Source organism: Rhipicephalus microplus, chromosome 9 (assembly GCF_043290135.1).
Source record: "Rhipicephalus microplus isolate Deutch F79 chromosome 9, USDA_Rmic, whole genome shotgun sequence".
NCBI lineage: Eukaryota > Metazoa > Arthropoda > Arachnida > Ixodida > Ixodidae > Rhipicephalus > Rhipicephalus microplus.
In genome coordinates this window covers 82,340,432-82,360,463 of record NC_134708.1, presented here as the reverse complement: position 1 = coordinate 82,360,463, position 20,032 = coordinate 82,340,432, and the positions used below count along the sequence as shown (strand labels likewise).

General features: G+C 44.4%; 1 protein-coding gene across 5 annotated transcripts in view; it reads right to left on the bottom strand.

Moving 5' to 3' along the window:
• The window catches only part of ZC3H3 (Zinc finger CCCH domain-containing protein 3), a 29,927-nt gene that overhangs the window by 1,855 nt on the left and 8,040 nt on the right, over positions 1-20,032 (bottom strand). For all 5 annotated transcript variants that reach the window (XM_075873968.1, XM_075873971.1, XM_075873970.1 and 2 more), the window contains 7 exons: positions 19,025-19,118; positions 18,803-18,936; positions 16,089-16,302; positions 15,835-15,996; positions 10,105-10,303; positions 7,451-7,635; positions 6,295-6,428 (listed from right to left, as the gene is read on the bottom strand). In XM_075873968.1, the coding sequence (XP_075730083.1) occupies positions 6,295-6,428; positions 7,451-7,635; positions 10,105-10,303; positions 15,835-15,996; positions 16,089-16,302; positions 18,803-18,936; positions 19,025-19,118 (1,122 nt within the window). The remainder of the gene's footprint in view (positions 1-6,294; positions 6,429-7,450; positions 7,636-10,104; positions 10,304-15,834; positions 15,997-16,088; positions 16,303-18,802; positions 18,937-19,024; positions 19,119-20,032) is intronic.

The following is a 20,032-nucleotide window of genomic DNA, read 5'->3' as shown; positions in this document are numbered from 1 at the left end:
ATCGAATAAGTTCATGAAGCACATTCACCATTGCAGTCGAACCGAACGTATAGTCGAGCCCGCTTATAACGAACCTGAACCTGATGCGGCATCCGTTTGCTGTATCCCGAAGTTTGAAGTAAATGAAACACGGCTTTTCGAAAGTTGAGAGGGAGAACACAAACTTTTTTGCCCAAAAAAAAAAGTCCGTGATGCACAAGTTTCGAAGAGTAGTAGCGATAAAAGCAGTCTCGAGGTTATTTCAAATGGCAGCGTGGTCTTTGCCGAGGCCCGTGGCGTAAGCTGCACGAGGCACTGGCTTCGAAATTTCAATGTTCTCGCAATCCGATTCCTCCAGATCGCTCTTGCCAAAAACTTCATGCACAATGCCCTAATCCGTGCACAGTTCCGCAGAGCTGGCATTGTCATCGGCCATAATGAAACCATCGCAACAGATGTCCCGCCCACTCTCCCATGCCGGAGTCGACGACACGCTGCCACAAATCGCCGCCGAAGTGGCCTTGTTCAAAAGCTTCAGGCTCAGCATCGGTCTCGCCGTCGACAAAGTCGGCCTCACAAAAACAGTTTCGCGCGCATGTAGCCGTCACCACCGCTCGCGAAATATTCACCATTCCCACAGCTGAATACCGGAACGTCTGAAACGGCAAGTTGACTGCCAGTGACAGGTGGTCAACAGGTATGAGCAAGCGCTCCGTAATGCGGCAACTAACTCGCTGATTACGCTCAAGCCAAGCTGTCACACTTTCGATGTAGTTTTGAGTGGCAGGAAAAAGTGTGGAAGGCCTCCCGTCTGCCCCTCTGACCACACACGCGACACACATGCCAGAACGTGTGGAACAGCTCTGGGCCTGTTTCTAGCCAGAAAACGAAACTAATTCGAGCCAGCGTAGCTGGGGTCGCAGAGTGGCAGAGACGGGCGAAGGAGTTGTGATCAAGAGAGGAGAGCAGATTCGCGACAGAAGGGCAAGGAGGGGAGGATAGGGCGGGAGGGCAACCTTGAAAACCAAAACACATGGGAAGGAGCCAGGTCGGGTAGCTTGCTTGAAAGCTCAGCGAAACGAGCAACATGCGCATAAGAAAACTTGAAAGAGTGGGTACGAGTGCAGAAGTAAAAAAGCCCGGCCGCCTGGATCGGCGTGTGCGGCAATGTTCAAAGAATTGGCGGCTGTGGTCAAAGAATCATATTATTGCGCCGGCAGGTTTGCATGGCCTCACCGACTTCGATATTTCGCGATTCGTTCCACGCAAATTAACAGCCATTTTTACACTTCCACACACATGCTGAGCAGAGTGAGAAGTGAGCGGAAACAGGTTCTAAACACGAAACGAATCGTGAATCATCAGAGTCGGTGGGAAAGCGTACGCCCGTGCACTAAATGCAGACGAATGGATACCGTCGGTGGCCGACGATGTTGGCAAATGAGGCGACAAACGAAACACTGCCCACATCGATTGTTGCAGTCTTTTGGATGCAAAAATTATGATGGGAATATCTCAGTCTTCAGTTTTCAGTGGTAATACGTTCCGAAGGATGTTTGTGAAAGTATGTCTGGTCACTCTGGACCGGCAACGCCAACGACAATATCAGCAATTAAAAACAAGAGAGACGGCCGACCGGTCTTCAAAAGATCGGTGGCATTGTGAAAACCTGGGTCTCGCCTGGAGATGCGAAGTGCTCACAGTATCAGGGGGGGGGGGAGGGGGGGGGGAGGGTTGCGTAACAAAAAGCGGTTGGGGAGAGCGGCAACTAGAGGGGCGGTGAGGCAGGGCCGGCGTTTAACAATAAGAATCGAAAGAATCTATGGGGCAAGAATCTATGGGCACCTCGCCGATGCCTGATCGGTTGAAAGTGGTTTTCCAGGAAGTAGGTAGTGTGCACACCCCATTCGCTGTAACCGATTGGCAGTGCTCGGAGACGTTTCTTGCAAGCGCGATTTTGTGTCATTGAACCAATGTATATTTTCGCAGTTACAGGGATACTGTTCGCTTTAAGAGAAAGTTCGTTTTAAGTGGGGCCGTTAAATGTGGGCTCGACTGTACTCTGGACTCAAGGCTACTTGAAAGGTGGCGTTTTGCATTCTCAATTTGACCTGCATTCATGAAAACAAGCTGTTAATGTTCATTTTTTAAAGACATATATTATTTTAACAAAGACAGGAGTATGGAAGGCTGTCGCGAAATGTCTTTACTCTCCACCTCAGTGGGGTTCGGGCACCGGCGTTGTCGGTCATGCTGTAAAAAGCAGATGCCTCTGTGCTGTGTACACCTTTATCTGTAGCAATATGACATCAGCTGGACGAGCACAATGGACCCAGCCAGAAACACTTGCTCTCTTAAGACTTTGGCAGCTCTGTTGCAAGCTGTTTGCCCGCGTGGATGCATATGAGACCGTGTTTTGAAGCAAGCAAACTCTGAACGTCGTTGCACCGCAAATTATACCACTTGTAATTTTTTTGTCATGTCATTCTAACTGCCCAGATTCTTGGTGCTGTTAACATGCAGAACCTGCCAAAAAATGGGGACCGACTTTGGCTTCTTTATAATTTGCCAGCACCTGTGTCTAAAGCTCTACTACCAATTTATGAGGGCCTTTATAAGGATTGCAAAACATGCGCACCATGATTGTTGCTTTTTGAAGAAACTGTGTGTTTTCAGTTTTTTCCATTTTAGGGGCGAAGCTCCTTATAGTGGCACCCGTTTGTCCCTCGTAGTCGTAGTAGTAGTCTTAGTGTGTAACCAGCCTTACATTTTGACCTCCAAGGTGGTGCCTGTGAGATATTTCTTCTGTGCGCTGTTGAACAATAAAAAATTCACAGCGTGCGCGTTAACTAAAAGCCGAATTCTCTTGTCTCTCATTCCCCTTAGCAGCCATTGGCATGTACATTGAGCACTATCCGACAAGAAAGGGTTGCTACGTTATACTCGCTGGGCATACTCCTTGGTTTTTAAAAAGGTTTAGCGAGCGTTGGGCCGCAGTGCCATGAATACAGTGAACTAGTATATACCATGAACTCGAGGTGGTTAAAGGTGGGAAGTAGACACGAAGCACAAGCCGTAAGAAAGTGTGCGTGTGCCACCTCTCGTTTAGTCCTTGAAATCTGCGCTGGATGGCGGTGCATATGCGGAATATACGATGAAAAGATGCGAGATGGTGGTACTTAGAGTGTTGAATAGATAGACGAACGGATACACAGACAGATGAATGGACGGACTCACGGATGGCTGCACTGACGGATGAACGCATAGACAGACACAGGGACAGACGCACAGATAGACGTGCGGATGCACGAACAGACGCGCGCACGGGCGAATAGATGCACGGACGGTCACACAGACGGACGCATGGACGGAGAGAAGCAAGAACGCATGGACGGACGGATGCTTCGCCCCACTCGACCTCATTCACTCGGGATATGCTGCCATTTTTTTCTCAAGAAAGTAAATTTATGACAATTCAATTTTGAAGCCTCAATATCTCTGCAGCTAGGGCAGGTACAACAATAATTCCTTTGCAGTGGAAACCTGTATGTGTGTAGAATGCAAGTATGGGAGCAGAATTTAGAGCACATGCCTTTTTAATTAATTACTAATCAAAATTGTAACGCAATTCCAACTGCTGTTGAAAATGACTCGTTCATTTTGCTGTAAAATAACCAATAAAGGCCTAAAAACAAAAAGCTCTCCCATACTTTCACTCTATAGTCATTAGTCTATGTTGGCATATCCTAAATATCGCTTTTAAATAAGCATTTTTTTCTATGGCGGCCTTAAACAATAGAGGGTGAACTTGAGCTATCTCAGGAACAAAATGAGTTACAGGAAAACTAATTAAATATTTGAAATCAGCAGAAAAAACTGCATAAACTTGTGCGGTTTCATAAAGATCACTGAAGAAATAAACAAAAAATGTCCAAGACCAGTCTGCCCCCTTAAAGCATGTCAGAATTAAATGCTTATATTGTGGGGATTGAGGCTGGCCCGTCGCCATTGCGTGAGCTTTTTCTCTTAATTCTGCCATCCTCATGTCTTAACATGGCTCTTCTCTCCTCTACTGTCTGTCGGCGCTGGGGGAGCGAGAGTGACGTAAATCACTCTCAACCAGTAGCAAATGGCAACTGTAGCGCTGTGCGCTAATTCTCCAGAGACATTTCGCGTGCGCCCGGCGGGAGTCAGAAATTCTCCGGACAACGATGGGTGAGCACGCATTTTTTTACCGTCCGTCGACTCCATTTGTTTGGAGCTCACTTGGACACCCCAAAGGTGCCTTGCACCCCACGGCGAACGCTTACCTTTCGTTGCCCCTTCCGAATGCTCGGCGCAAAGTGGTGCGGTATGTCTGTGAGATCGTACTACGCTGACCCGCACTTCTCCAAGCCTACGCGAGCGAAGTTTGCTCTCACTCGAGCGATCGGATCCTGTTGTCCTTGATCACAGTGGCGAGGGCCCGTTTCCCTCAGCGGCGTGTCACCATAAACCCTTTCGCCCATGGAGATGTGCTCACAGCACTTTTTATGCAGTACTTTTTACCTGTGGCGTGAATAAGACTCGCTTGATTTCCCGACGCCTTGTGCAACGGGTGCTGTACTGCGCTTTTGGTGTTGCCGCAGGCAATAAAGTGTTGCGACTTGTTTGAGAGCAGTACTGCGTACTCGCCGCACTGCGCTCGGCGCCATGGCTGTCCGAACGGGCTTGAGCAGCGGCACTAGTCACGCGAGGCAACGGTGAACGCAGCCTTGTTGCTCACTAAGACCGAACCCACGCTAGAGGCCGTGCTCCTTCGGGATACGTGTTCACTACAATGTGTCCATACGTTTTCTTCGTTTGTGTGGTCATGAATTTGATGTTAAATTTTAAATTGACTGTTGACTTCAATTTCTATGCATGTTTATTTAATGAAGCAACTTCCAGCATGACTTTTCAAGTGAATAACTTCACTTTTCTATCAGTCTATACGTAACTTGCTCAACTTTCCTCGCAATTTTTTTCTGAGTTATTGACATCGATATCATGAACGAATGACAACTTCTTCCTGTGTAGCACCACCACAGATTGAATGGTTTTCATTGCTCTGATCGACATTTGAACCTAGTGACATTAACACCTCTATTGTGACAGGGGGGAAATAAGACAGCTATCATAATAAAACCACAGCTTTACCACTTCAATTAGCCAGTCCACATTCAGCACATGTTGAAACAAGAACTGTTCTGGTTTGCCTGTCCAAAAATACAGAACCACGAGGTTGCTTGTTGCATGACAACAGTTCGTGCCAAATTCAAATACCCGAAGCTGTGTTGTATGTGTACTTTCACGCCAATAACCTGATTACATGTACATAATTTGTAACTTAAAGTCTACCACAGCGTGTGAAGACCATGTGGTTTCAAGAACACCGAGTCAGCAAAGGCTGAATGTGAACACGACAACAGTAGATAGAGCACCTTTTCCAAACCGTAGCGGCTATAAAGTGCTGCTTTGCAAAGTACAAAGGCATAAGCTTCATAAAAATATAGCCTTAATCCTGTGTATAAGGTGTTCATACACATTACAAAAGCTTTCTCCATTGTGCACACATTGAGATAGTCATCAGAGCATCTGTTGATGTTTAAAAAGAAGCAAAGCCGAATAAGATGACCCCAATGCTAATGAACGTACTGCCAGAGAACGGCTGGCAAACAGGCGTCACAAACAAGGACTATCTGGGCCACTTCTGCAGCGATGCCACACTTCCAAAACCAGACGTTCACTGTTTCTTTTTGGTGAACAGACAAAATATGTAATCTAAGACACTACGACATGGATAACCAAAAAATACATCAATTGCTGTGCCTCCACAAGCAACTAAAAAAAAAAAAGCTTCTTGCCCCTCTGCTATCTCAGTGAGCAGCGTCCAGCACGTTTTTTCCGGACTGTGAAATCTGAATGAACGAGCTTTTATTGCAAAAGTCAACAGTATGCATGGAAGAAAGCCTATTGAATGGCAATCATTCAGTATTAATCAGGACAATCTTAATGAGCCCTCATTAGGATTTTGTCTAACAAAGAAAACAAGCCCTTAAAATTTCACTTTTTTACTTCAACCATTCGGTATGTCGCATCACGACAAAGAAGTGCTGCTTTACCTTTGTTAGTAATAAGTATGTTAGTAATAAATAAAGGTGTTGTGCACACTATCATTTTCACACCTACAACCATTGCTATGCTCCTACTGAAAACAAGCAAGTTGCAGGCTGAAAGCAAGCAAGTTGCAGGAAGTCCAAAATTACGTGCACAAGGCTGGCAGAGTATACTCACGTTGCTTTCGAATACCAGCTACAGGTGTGGTCAAACGTGGACTAGAGTCTAGTGGTATGAAGAGAGGCGCTTTGGACATCTTCTGATTTTCCTGTTCATCTTCCGTAGTCCTGCTGGGCCCAGCACAGTTCATGCTATGAAAAGCAAAATTTTGTACACAGCTTGTAAAGCCTTAACTCCTTAAAAAGACCCTGAGCAGTCTTTTGAAGTTTTGTCAGAATTTAGGCTAGAGCATCATCAAACCATTCACACCACAAATTTAGCAGCAGACCATGTATCAAGGCCGCTACAAACACTTATACCCTCCTTCTCACCCCTGCCTTGCCTCTTACTCATGGGACATGCTGACATCGCCGGCAATCGCAGAGCTCTCATGAGAGCACTGAATGATTTGAGCAACGCCCAATCATGATCTCTTAGATTGCAAGCCGACAGGTTGTGTGCAATCTCCGAGACCATAGCTCAGTGTGCCAGGCAGCATGCATGCTGCCTGGCAACAGAGAAAGATTGTGGAGCGGTTGGTGTCTGCTCTTACGCCCTACCAAAAATCTATTTTAGGCACATTCCGCATCCAGTCAGATCAGCGGCCTGGGCTACGTCTCGCTTCCAGTGGATGTCGTACTGTGAATGGGCAGTTGGAGATGTGTTCGGCTGAGCAGCAGTGATCTGCAGCGATTCGCAGCTCTAAAGCGTAATAAATTACACACTATAGGCAAAGAGCCTAAATCAGTTTTTAAATTACCCTTAGGACTTGGTCTATCGGTCCACTGAGTTTCCACAATATCGTCAGAACTGTTCCAGGGACACTAAAGAGGACCAATGACTTGGCTTAGGTTGACAAACTACACCCTGAGAACTGTAATGCCACATCCTTCACTATCAAAAGTTAATTATTAGCAGAGAAAATCAAGACTGAAGTTTTATTTTTAAATTTTGAACGAAAATCTCCGCATGTGACACCAGAAATTTCAAATGCATTTTTAATATTTTCGTAGTGTTGGTTCAAAAGCTTTTATGTCACGGCGTTTGGTGCGAGAATCTCAAAGTGGCATTGCCACTCGCATTTACTTTTTGCACGTTTTCTTGCTTACCAAGCCTCGTGTCACGGTAATAGTGCTGTTTCGGGAGTGTGGAATTCAGCAGCGGAGGTACTTGCCTTTCTTTCGATGCCTTTAATGGTACAGCAGGCATGCTAGAGTCCTCAGTAGCTCCTTCAGGAGCATTCTCCTCACACTTGCGTTTTGTACCTTGAATGCGATGTGACAAGTAGCATTTGTTTCCCCTAGGGCACTGTTTGTTGGCAGCGTGCTCAGGACAGATAAGGATGTGCTGCTTTTTGCACTGAAATGAAAAGACACGGTAGCACGGGAAGTTTAGGGTAAATGGGTCAATCCTCTGTATGATTAGCCCTCCTTTCTAATGTCTCGGAAGTTCACTTCATAAAATTGCAGTTTTGTTCCAAAGCCTTCTCAGCACTGAACACGAAACACTTATAATGTCAAAACTGTCAGACAGGAACTGCACATTGCAGGGCCAGTCAACAGGCTCAGACTTTTTTTTACAAGCCCTTAAGAAGCTTGAGAGTAGGCGATGGCAATCAGGTTTTCTGAAGATTACAGCGCTGCGCACAGCCTCCGCTTCGATGACTATTCCCGCGCTTCTTCCTCACACCTGACCAATCCTCCTTTCATGCGCACTGACGCAAAGTCGCCGATTGGCAACTTGACATAACAAGAAGCCTGTCGATTTGCCAAACCAGTCACGACAACGTGCTACGCATTCCCCTACCAGTGAAGAAGAAGGGTGGCGAGGCCACGAGAAAATCTGAAACCAGTTGAAACCGGTATTTTAACCCCAGTAACTTTTGAAACATAGCATGCACTCGCAAAATTCTTGCGGCAGCACGTTCACAAAGCAATAGCATGCATATTTCTCTTGATAACAATTTTCGGACCTTGGGGTTGTATTTTGGCCCTTCAAGCTCACAAAAATTTTCCATTTGCCACAGAATCGAGGAACTTGCAACAAAAAACTTACTTCAAAACTGAATAACATGTCCTGACACCTCTGGGGTGCGTGCACACCAAACGAAACTATGGAAGATATAACTTGCGTCGCTTATAATATAACTTACGATGATGACGACGAAACTTTGGAGCCAGTGCCCACAAGCATTTGGAGCCAGTGTCTACAAGCAAGCCAGTAGCAACTGGCTACATTTTTAGCTTCAGGCAGCTTGTACATGCCAAAGGCCTTGGCGACGAGCAAGCTGCTGCTTCAAGATACAAGGCCAAATGAAAAAAAGCTAAATTTTCCTAAAAGTCTCGTTTCTTCGTTTTTGATTATGTTAAATACGCAATTTATTGCCCGTAAGTTTGTAGTATAAATCTTCAGTTTATGCTGTCTCTTCCAAAAGATACAAGCAAGAATGGTAGACCATACACCCGCTACGAAACTAAAACTGAAAGTGCCAGGTTCGTGTAAACCATAAAATTTGCTTGATATGTAGTAATTTGCAAGTTATTCAGCAATCATATCAAGTGAAAACATCTCATAATGCTCTAAAAGCACCGTCAACACATCACTTTCAATCATGAAAGTCATAAGCTTCTCCCTAGGTAAATGCGTAAAGTGATGCATGTTTTGTTCACGCACAAGGACACGTGTGTGAGCCTGTAAACCATCCAATTTGCCTTATTTTTTTTTTATTGATGTGTGGCATTTCAATATTGGAAACAGAAGCGCATTTGACAATGCTAAACAAATTCGGATTGAGCCAGGCAAAGCGACTGGAAAAGTGTGCTTTACAAATGATCAGCACTGTAGCGCGAAAGGGCCCAGTCATTAATTCATGCTGCAAAACAAAATTTAAAGTTGCCGCTAGAGAAAAGGCACATAGTAATAAAGTCCATGATGGAACTGGCTGCAAATATTGAGAATTCTAGCCCTCCTGAGTATCTTGCATAAGCGCTACAGCTGTTTCAAGTTCTTTTTGCTGGTTTTCTTGGAAGTTGTACTTGTGGTACTTTTCCACATACGAACAGTCGTAACTCTTTTGCTAATAAACATTTCTCATTAAAACATGGCACACTTCTTTATCACTCTAGCAGGCGTGCAATGAACTTCAATAAGAAAAATCATGCCACAAGATCTAATATGGCTGCCTGTTATATGAAGGTGCCCCTTGTGCGAGTGCAAACTTTTTTGGTTATTTAATTAATATATTTTCATTATTCATCAGACCTCATTCGTTTTGGTTCACTGCACAGACCAATACACTGCGTTCCTGCAAAAAAATAAATCTTTTTTCAGTGAGTGAAACTTGAGTTAGGAGGAGTGTTTGCGCAAGCCATACTTTTAATTACATTTTTTAATTATAAAAAAATAGCGAAATATACAGCTTGCTTTATAATGCTCATGTGCCTAAAAAGCTGTGCTTTATATTGCAGATTAATAACCCCTAATGACTATATCTGATGGAAGTCACTTGGCCTCATACCTTTCACAAACTCGAGACCACTCCAACTGCTTCCGTTCTTCGAAACACGTGTTTTACAAACTTTTTTTACAAAAGAAAAAAAAGAAGAGTTTTCATTTGCAACTATTTTAAAGTTATATTTCATTTACTATGAACTTTGCTGTACGAAGAACGGATGCCGCATCATGCGAAGGTTCGTTATAAGCAGGCTCACCTGTATATGCCATAGTGCATCTCTATAGCAGTCACCACTTGAAGAAAAAATTGGCAGTGGCTTTGCGAAATGCAATGTCTACGTTCGACCTCAATTATACGTTAAAAAATCACCTCACCTTGATTCCATCAGCACAGTATCCACGTACAGCAAAGTCTTTGCACACTGCTGCCTTTGAGCTGACTTTGACATGTCGGTATGGACAAGGGTCATTGGTACATCGCCCTTTCAAAAAGTAGGAGCAAACGGGCATCTTCTCCGGAGCAATCTTGTGAGAAAATGGGCAGTCAGAGGTCTTGCAGGTTCCGCGCAAAAATCTAGAAGGAAAGAACATGCGGTGAATAGACCTAGTAATGCCTTTTCCCCTTCGCTTCTTTCAACACAAATCGTTTTTCTACTTATTTTTCAACAACAACAAAAAAATGATTATGTGACACGCGTTGACAAGAAAAGAAAATTACCTTTGCTTTTAGACTGATAAAATTACCACAAAAACGTCATTAAAGAATACATGACTGGTCTTATCCCGCACTACGAACCACCTAATTGGCATCTAGTCATCAATAATGAGTATGGTTTCATTATTTTCAAAATGATAGTTTTCATAAGTTGACATAGTACATATTTGATCATTCTAACAGCTATAGGTTATTTTTCGTTCTTACTATGGTGCTGAAGTTTGGAATATTTTATAATGACAAGAAGATAAGTCATCCCTGAAGCTATTATCAAAATTAGTGCAGCAATCCAATGTTGACTCTTGGCCTTGCATTCCCTCTATAGGAAATTCTATAACCCCTGGTGCTGTGACAGATAAGGTCAGTGCTTAAGGCAGTGACACTATACAACAGTTATCATTGGATGACCTCAATATTAGATTTTATTGTGCTAAACTTCTATAGCACTGAATTTGTAGCGTCACAGGAATTTGTTGCATGCCTCAACAATAATTTATCTTGTACCAATGAGCATGCTGGAAGATACACAAGGGTGGGTACGGCAAAGAGGCAAGAACCTATCTCAGCATGCATCAGGACTTCGAGTGCACGTAATTGAAACGACTTCGTTCACTCCTAGTGCAAATGTGGTTCATGCTAGTGCCGCAACTAAGCAATGTTAACCCTGTTCAGTGCAGCACTGGCACATAGTGACACTCTGTGGTATTATTATAATTTGATTTGCATACACAGATACGCAAGGACACAAGGGAAAGAGGGAGCGAGCATTTGGAGGGGCACAACGCCTGCTCGCTCTATCGAGAGGAGGGAAGAGGAAAGTAAGAAAAAGGAAAGACGATAAGGAAGTAAAGAAAAAAATGAAGACTTGAACAAGCACATGTAAGAAGCATGTTAAGCAGACACCAGCAGCTCAAAGCTGCGAGGACAGGCCTCTGTTGAAAACACCACACTTGCAAAAGTAACAAACTCAGGGTGTCTACCAATTACATTTTTCCAAATTCCCTGACTTTTCCAGGTTTTCCATGACCATTTCAAGCAAATTCCATGACCGGTACGTCTGCTTGGAAGAAACTGCGCACTGGAAAACAAACTCCTGAGCGGTAAAAAGAAATTATGAGGCGCTCATATAAAATGGAAACCATGCTGCTTTATTGCATTCCCTTGTCTGAAAGCATTTTTTACAATAAATAAAATATTCAAAGACACAATAATTGTCCCTCGACAAACAGAAAAGCTTGTTTACTTGCATCGGCAATGCCCTCACTGTTTCAAGGATTCAATCTCTTGCTGCAGCATGGAGACCTGAAGCTGTGCGTCTTCCATCAGTTTTTGCTTCTTTGATTCAAGCTCTTTCACAAGAGCCGCAGTCCTCTTCTTTTTCCTTTCAGCATCCAATACGTCCAACCGTTCCTTCTTTTTCCTCTCCAGGTCTTCCTTCCATTTGATGTTGGAACTTCGAACCATGTCTATCATCTTGTCTGTTACGTCAACTTCTGCAACACCACCTGCTGCAGACACCTCATCGTACACTAACCTTTGTGCTACAAGTGACTCCTCCTTCATATTTTCCACAAGACATTCCTTGTTCACTGAAAATCCCCGCTCCACGGAAGAATTTCCATGTGAAAGGCACAGCACAATCTTCACAAACAGCAGTAGCTCTTCATGAGAACTTGCACAGAGTTCCACCCACAGCTTCTCCAAGCGCTCTCTTGCACGATCAAATTTTCGCAAACGCACTTGTGCAGTGCTGTTCGAGCACACTTGTACATATGATCTACTTGCTCTCTCTCCTTGTAGGCCTGTAAGGCGCCCATGCTCTATAAGTACTTCAAGTGCAATGTTTAGCTGCTTCTGGCCAGCTTCCACAGAAGCGGCACAAACTGCTGAGTTTAAGCAACTGGCCCCCCTTGTCAGCTTGTATTTCAGAGGTGATCTTTCGATTATCTTTGCTGAACAGGCCTTAATAAATAAGATGCATTCTTTTTTGACACTTACCACCGCTGTGTGAGATGGTTTAGTGATCTTTCGCAACTCACTTTTGGCGGCAAGGCCTATGTCAAAGGCAGCTATACCAATGATGTTGTTTGGGTTCTCCAGATCAATTTTTATCAGTTTTGAAAATGTGCCTGCAGCATCCAGCTTTTCCTTTAGCCGATTCGTCCCAGCAGTGACCGCAACAGGCCATCCAGTGCTGTTGCAAGAAAGGGTAGCATCAGCTTTTCTGTCTGAAACTCAGCCAAAAATGGCTCCAATTCTTCTGAAACTGAAAGCATAAAGGCCAGCTTTACTGGCAGCATCTCGTCTTTCACAGTCGTCTCGACATGAGCATAGCTGCCACACGCTGGAAGTTTCTTTTCTTTCTTGACATGCTCAACATATTTGACCACATTTGGGAGGACTTGCAGTGCCCTAGCAAGAGCCTTGCCATTTTCCAGCCAGCGCACTAAGCAAAACTTTAGCGGAAACAGTATGCTCCCTGTGAAATTGACATAGTCGGCTCGGCGTGCAGGGACGTTTTTGAACAAATTGTACAAGCTTCTAAGAAACACTACTGTGTTCCACTTTGTCACATTGTGGCCTGTTTTAAATGCACCACTCACAACGTGCAGTCCGCAGCTTCCAATGTCCACAATATTCTGATTTCCATCAGACGCAGAAAACTCTTGCTTCAACGACTTCAACAACTTCAAATTGACGTTTGGACCATCCATCGAAAGTTGAAGTATTTTTGCCGGCTCAATGTTCTCAGTGGCCCTTTTGAAAGCGGCAGCTAAGTCTTCTGCGTGAGTGTGTCCTAAAAAACAGGACGTCAGGTAGCGGGTTTTGACAACGTCGTCAGCTGGGTCCCAAAACCTGATCAAAACGTCCATTTGCTCTTTCTGAGCAATTTTGTTCAGGGACTCGTCAAAAGCCACGACCACGTGTGGGACACTATGCAGCTTTGATAGCAGCCTGTTTCGGAAGTACGGGGCTATACCGTAACAAATTGTATAGCCAACTTTGTCCTTACCAAGTTGCAACTTCTTCGCGACGTCGCACGTGGGGAACATGATGGGAAAAAGCGCCGCTGACGCTGCTGCTGAACGAAACGATCCATGGGTCGCTATAGTGTTCAGACACTAAACAACTTCTGCTTTCGTGACACATTTTTTGACCAGAAACCCATTCAAGGATGCCTTCCCGTCAGGCGCGACGGCCACCGGTTTAGCAGGCACGCTTTCAGCACTCGTGCTTGGCACAGTCGATACACATTCACTCGTAGTCGTAGCAGTCATGGAACACGGCAAGTTGGGTCCAGCACCGAAAAACGCGCGGATGTGTGTCTGGGAAGCACTTTGCACAATGCTCACAGCAGTTAGGTGTTTCTTGCTCACAGCGTGACTGGAGACAGCAGCGATGCCCATATTGCTAAGCGAGAAAGTCTTCTGGCATGCTGCACAGTGAGCCTTACTTATATTGTAACGATGTTGAAGGACTCGGGGTATAATAAAACGTATTTATTAAAGGGCGAACCTGTGCCCACAACTCAAAGGGACATGGTCGTAGCACGTCACAGCAGAACGGCAAGATGTCTTCTTCTTCTACTTCTTCAAGAAGAGTCCCAAGCGCGTGGCACACATCAGCAGGGGCCAGCTGGGTTCTCGTGCTATCATCATCGTCTCTGCGCAACACTAGACGGCGCCCATGTATGTCTCTGTGCGCGTGGTGATGGGCGCGTTGTTTGAATGCAGGCACTATGTCGTGGCATAATCCCTCTCCTCACACGCATCGTCCCGATGCGTCAGGCAATGAATAGATTCGTGGTAGGCGTAGGCGTCACTGGTCTTCCGGTGATCTCTCATAGTACGGCTTCATCCGGACTACATGTACAACCTCTGTAGGGTTGCGGCGTTTTGAGCTCCCGTGTATAGCGGATCTGACTTGGTAAGTTACATCGCTTACACGATGGAGTACTTCGTAAAGGCCCGAAGTAGTGGCTAAAAAGTTTTTCAGAAAGTCCGCGGCGACGCACTGGGGTCCATATCCATACTTTGTCACCTGGTTGAAAATGCGCTTCGGTACGACGCTGATTGTACCGATAGGAGTCGATACGTTGTTGGCGGCGTATTCTGTATCTCGCCATCTGTCGTGCTTCCTCGGCTCTTTGCAGGAAGTCGTCTAGGCCAGGTGGATTGCTGCTTTCATCATTCAGTGGTAACATGGCATCCAGTGGAGTGGTGACTCTTCGGCCGAATACAAGTTCAAATGGTGTCACTCGCGTTGTTTCTTGAACGGCTGTATTATATGCGAACGTGATGTAGGGCAATATTTCATCCCACAGTTTATGTTCGACGTCGATATACATTGAAAGCATATCAGTCAGGGTTCTGTTCAAGCGCTCCGTTAGGCCATTTGTTTGAGGATGGTATGCTGTAGTTCTTCTCTGGTCTGTGTGGGTCATTCGCATCAGACATTTCATTAGGTCTGCAGTAAAAGCTGGGCCACGATCTGTAATTACCACGCTGGGTGCACCATGTCTGAGGACTATGTTGTTAATGAAGAACTTGGCAACTATATCGTTCGGCACTGCTCTAATCCATGAGGCGTGCTCGGATATTTCCGCGTTCACCCAATCAGGGTTAAACGAACACTTCTTCGCAAGAGGCATAGCAACTCGCTGCATGCTCACGGCATCACAAGAAGAATGGCAATATGGCTGCAGCCCAGGCATCTTGATATGTGGATCGGATTGGATTGGATCCGATCTGGATTACCATATTTGCTCTACTACTGTTTTTGTATCCCAGTCCAATTTACGCACCTGTAAACTACACATTTCAGTAAAAAAATAATTACGACTCGCATATTCTGTGCACCTTGCCCTCTGCTGATGGCACTTCCAGCCTAACCAGAAAACCCTCAAGCCGAGCCGAGATCGCGGCCAAGACAAACATGCACAATTTTATGCGCGTGAGTAACGTTGTACTCGGAAAGTAGAAGCGCCAGCTATGCACTGCTTTTTTTTAACTATGCTTCTGCTTAGCTGTTCTGTGTGGTTTAAGGAGCGATTTTTAAAGCTTTGATTAATGCTAATGAATATTTTCGTGACAATCTGAAAGACTACAGTCAGTTTCCATGACCTGGCCGGATTTTTCAGAAATTCCCTGACTTTTCCAGGCGTGTTCAAATTCCCTGACTTTTCCAGGTTTTCCAGGTTTTCCAGGTTGGTAGACACCCTGAAACTTGCAATCCCCTTTGTAAACTCAATGCACCGTGTATATTACTAAATTTGGCTGAGCTGTTCATAGAATGCATTTTTTCACTGAGTCATGACACAGGTGTGTTGGAATTGTGAGAGAGGCCTTATATAAGCAATGCCAGGATACCTGGTACTCGCTTGAACTCACCTTGTGCAAACGGCCACTTTTTCGGGGTCATGAACGTAAGCGCACTTGTCACCCTTGTTGCAGCGGCCAAACCGATTGAAGAACATACAATAGGATTTCTGCTTCAGCTTCTGGCTATTGCCGACGTTGCGTACCCTGTGAATGCTTCGGTTCACGGTACGGCTGAAAAAAGAAAAAAAAAGAGGGGGGGGGAAGGGGCGAGGGGGCAAAGGTATCAACAACTCGCTAACAGCAGATTATCGAGACGACTCAACCTGAGATATGTCCTTGTCTCTGCAGATGGTGTCTGAGAGAGCACTCCTGGTTTCCGTTCAATATAGGTCTTTCCGCCTACGTCGATTCGAGTTTGGCCATTTGTCTGCTCAGAACTGCACAGTGGCTGCGAGATGCGCCGAAGCACTTTCCCAGCTGCATCCATCGTGTAGACAGATCCTCGCACGACTAGTACTCGCTCATGACGAGGAGATGCTGTGAAGATGAGAAATATTCTCTTCAGGCCCAAATTATCATGAAATACCGTATTTACTCGTGAAATCCTCGCACCCCCCACATCGCCCAACAAAAATACGATTTTTTTTTCCTCAAGTAATTATCGCACCCCCGAAAACTACTGCAATAGTCGTCTGCTCTTTCCAACCACTGATGATAGTGCACGCCATCTCTTAAGCATCAAGCGTACAGACATTCAATCCAATCCAATCCAAGCCAAGCTGAAGTGGCCAGAGCGCGTTGCGGCATGTTTTGTATGTTGTGTCGGTAATCTTGTCACGTTATGGGGCGATACTGAAGCTACACGGCTGCTTTCAGGTTCTAAGTGATAGATCATGCACTGAAGAACGGCAACAGGGTCGCCGGTAGGCCCTTCGGAGTCTACGAGTTTTGTGTTCGCTACTGGTGACGACAGCTTAAAGCCACCAAGGTGCGTTGGGCCTGCCGTGTGCCTAAAACTGGGATTGATGGTAGACTTTATTTCTTCAGAAGGAAACTACGGATGATTCTGCTTAAATAGCCATCAGCCCAATACTGACATCCCACGCTTGCCTTTTGAGGGCTCCTGTTGAGCGACGAACGCTACCGCTACGCCCGCAACATTCGCAAGCTTTGCGTATGGTATTCTAATTCTCGACTATTTGCTTCCATTTTTTGTGTCTCAATTAAATCTTGTCTTGTGTTGAACCTCTGCTTTTATTGTTGAGGTAAGTTTTAATTTGTACTTCTTAATGCTAGCTGTTAGTTGCTGGTGTGAGAATCTCGATTTGCGGCCACTTCGTATTCTTTTTCGCTCTGTACGTTTTTGTAGAAAGTTTTCCCCAAGTAATTCTCGCACCCCCTAACTTTTCATTGGTTTTCCGGCAAAAAAAGTGCGAGGATTATGCGAGTAAATAGGGTATTGAGAAATGTTTTGAATTGCAAATAATTTATCGCAATGCAATGAATACTTTGCTGCAAGCAATCTATGGTGACAGGATGCTGCTATTGAGCATATTCCAGCAAGAAGTGATAACTAGGCAATGACAAAAGATCCATTTCCCACTCAGTTGAACATATCAGAAGTTTAAAAAATATAACCGAATAACTGACTCACAAGTGTGAGCAGAATACAATTATTGGCTGCAAGTATAAAAATAAATGACAAAAAAATTATTTTGCCACTGCTGTTGTTAGCAGCATATCCAATTGACCCTATTCAATGTGCATCCCATTCAAAGTTAAACTGCCAGAGAAGAGGTAGATAATACCTTGCCTTTTCTTTCTCAGCACTGACCACAGCAAAAAAAAAAAAGTATACACTGTCCCTCAATTAAAAAATATATTTAAGGGGCCCCACAATACTTTTTCAGCATGATCAGAAAATGCGCTGCGTAGTCAAGGTTCCTAAAAACACACAAGCCAAACGTCACGGGGCAGCACACAGCCAGGAATTCACAATAAATTCCTGAAGTCTGCAGGAAATCCCTCCCTCTTCTCTCTCTCTCTCTCTTCAAATGATGCCATATACTCAAATTACTGCGCCAAATACTAAAGTCCACGACCCTTGGCTGATTCCAGCGTCGTGAGCTGACCACAGTTACCACGGCCTGCTGTGAGGTGTTGCCATGTGCCCGCACATGCACTCGCGATGACATTGAAAGCAAGCAGTGCAACGAAGCGCTCCTTTGAGTCAGTTGGTACGAGCTCGATATAGGTTGCGAATAAAGAGAAGGCGCTCAAGGTCATGAGCACTTTCATTGCATTGACGAAGGGATGCATCTTCTTGCCCCCTTGTCATCCCCCTCCCTGTGTAGCTTTCAGCACGATTGCTGGTGCAAAAGGAGAGAGAAATCGCTTAAAAGAGCACAGACATTAAATTTATGTATATGAAGACTACTGCCCCCACGAGTTGTTCTCGACCGCCTAATAGTTATTCGCGACTCAAAATGCAGCAGAGGGACGAATAACGATATGTTTTATTGATTTATATAACTGATATTTAACGCAATTCAAAACGGCTGCCTCTTAAGTGCTTCTAGGCATTGTCCTACGTCTGGGCAGTGCAACTGGTGCTGGTGGGCACTTGTGCTTTAAAATGACTATTTTAAATTTGCCTGCTTGTTTAGACAGTGTACAATTGCATTATGTGCTGGATGTAATGTAGTGCAGGACTTTTAATTGAATATCAATACAAAGAATATGTTATGTCTACTTAGCATAATACCACCTTGTTAAAGAGGTGCATGGCAAAAGTTAGGAACACTGCACGAAATAACTGTTGCAACCTTTTTTAGTCAGTGCCTCTTTAAAGCAAAAAGCAAATCGTGTAACTTCACTCATATTTGAAGCATTCTATTTTTTTTTTCCAGCAGCCTATTCATGAGGCAATAAGCTCTTTTATGAAAGCCATTACATGACTACTTGAGTTGTTTTTGAATGAAAAAAGAGAAAGGAAAGTCCGAGCTATTACTAAATCCCCAAACAAAATACACTTTACCTTTGCAAGAAGCAGGGCTACATGAGAGAGATTTCTTGAACGTTCTAGAAAGTTTGTTTCTTGAAGATTTGTATGTAATATTCCCAATCTTGATGTAGTGTGCTTGAGATGAACCTGCACTAGAAGCAGGCTTGCTGCAATAAAAGAAATAAAACAGAAGATGAGTATGCAACAAGGCTAGAGGCCCATTACAATATGGTTTTCATTTTGAAATTACATTACCCAGAGCTTTTCCTTTTCTGACCGTGGAAGTAATGAGTAGTCGAGTATGACGGAGGCCAAGACTGTTTCCTTTTAGATGCATCCACACCATTTCCTGAATGACAATATGAGAATGTTGCATGTAACGTTAAAGATGATCCTCTCATGCTTAGTTGACTAATCATGAATTGGAGGCATTAGGCAATAAACGTAGGAACACAGCGACTCTTTACAAAAGCTCATCCACTATGACAATTTGCAAAAAGCATTGCTGCCTATGTGTTGGATGGTTATGTTCCAAACGAAAGAGTTCTGACTATATACTATTGGAACAAAGTACTGTTTCGATTTAAAAGCTTAGTACATTTATAACAAAACTTTGTGGAAATTGGTGTAAATGAAGATTTGAAGAGCCAGCACGACAAAATGCAGCATCAAAGTAAACACTGCTAATTTTCAGTTACAAATGTTTCCTGCAACCTGCCCTAGCTGAAACAATCAATGATGAGCTTCATCTGCAGGGGTAGCAGGAAAGCAACATACAACTTGATAGTGATGTCAGTTCCAGTTTTCCGTCCACCATCGCCTAGCCAATGAAGCACATCCGTCCCAGTGACCACACAGTGTTGTTTATACAGCAGATCGTTTGGCTTAGTGTACAAGTTTCGTTCGTTTATCTTGCGCTTATGATACAGGAAAATTGTTCAGGACATTATGCAGCATGCGGCTAAGCAGCGTTGACTGGGAAACTCTGATCCTTAGAGCACACTGGGTGAAACAACTTTGCACTAGTCACCTGTAGTGCTCTACCCCACCCACACATTTTCATGGCAATCAAACTGCACAGATTTTGTCCCCGATTGCAGCATACAACCGAGGCCCAATAACATGTTTGGCGCCCAGTTGGGGTTTGTTTCACTGAAGAACTTAGTGGGTCTTCCGAAAACCAAGAACGTTCGTTGTATCCAATGCGAGGCTTCACGTTTCGACATAAATTAGCCACGCACTTAATACATTGAGCACTTATGA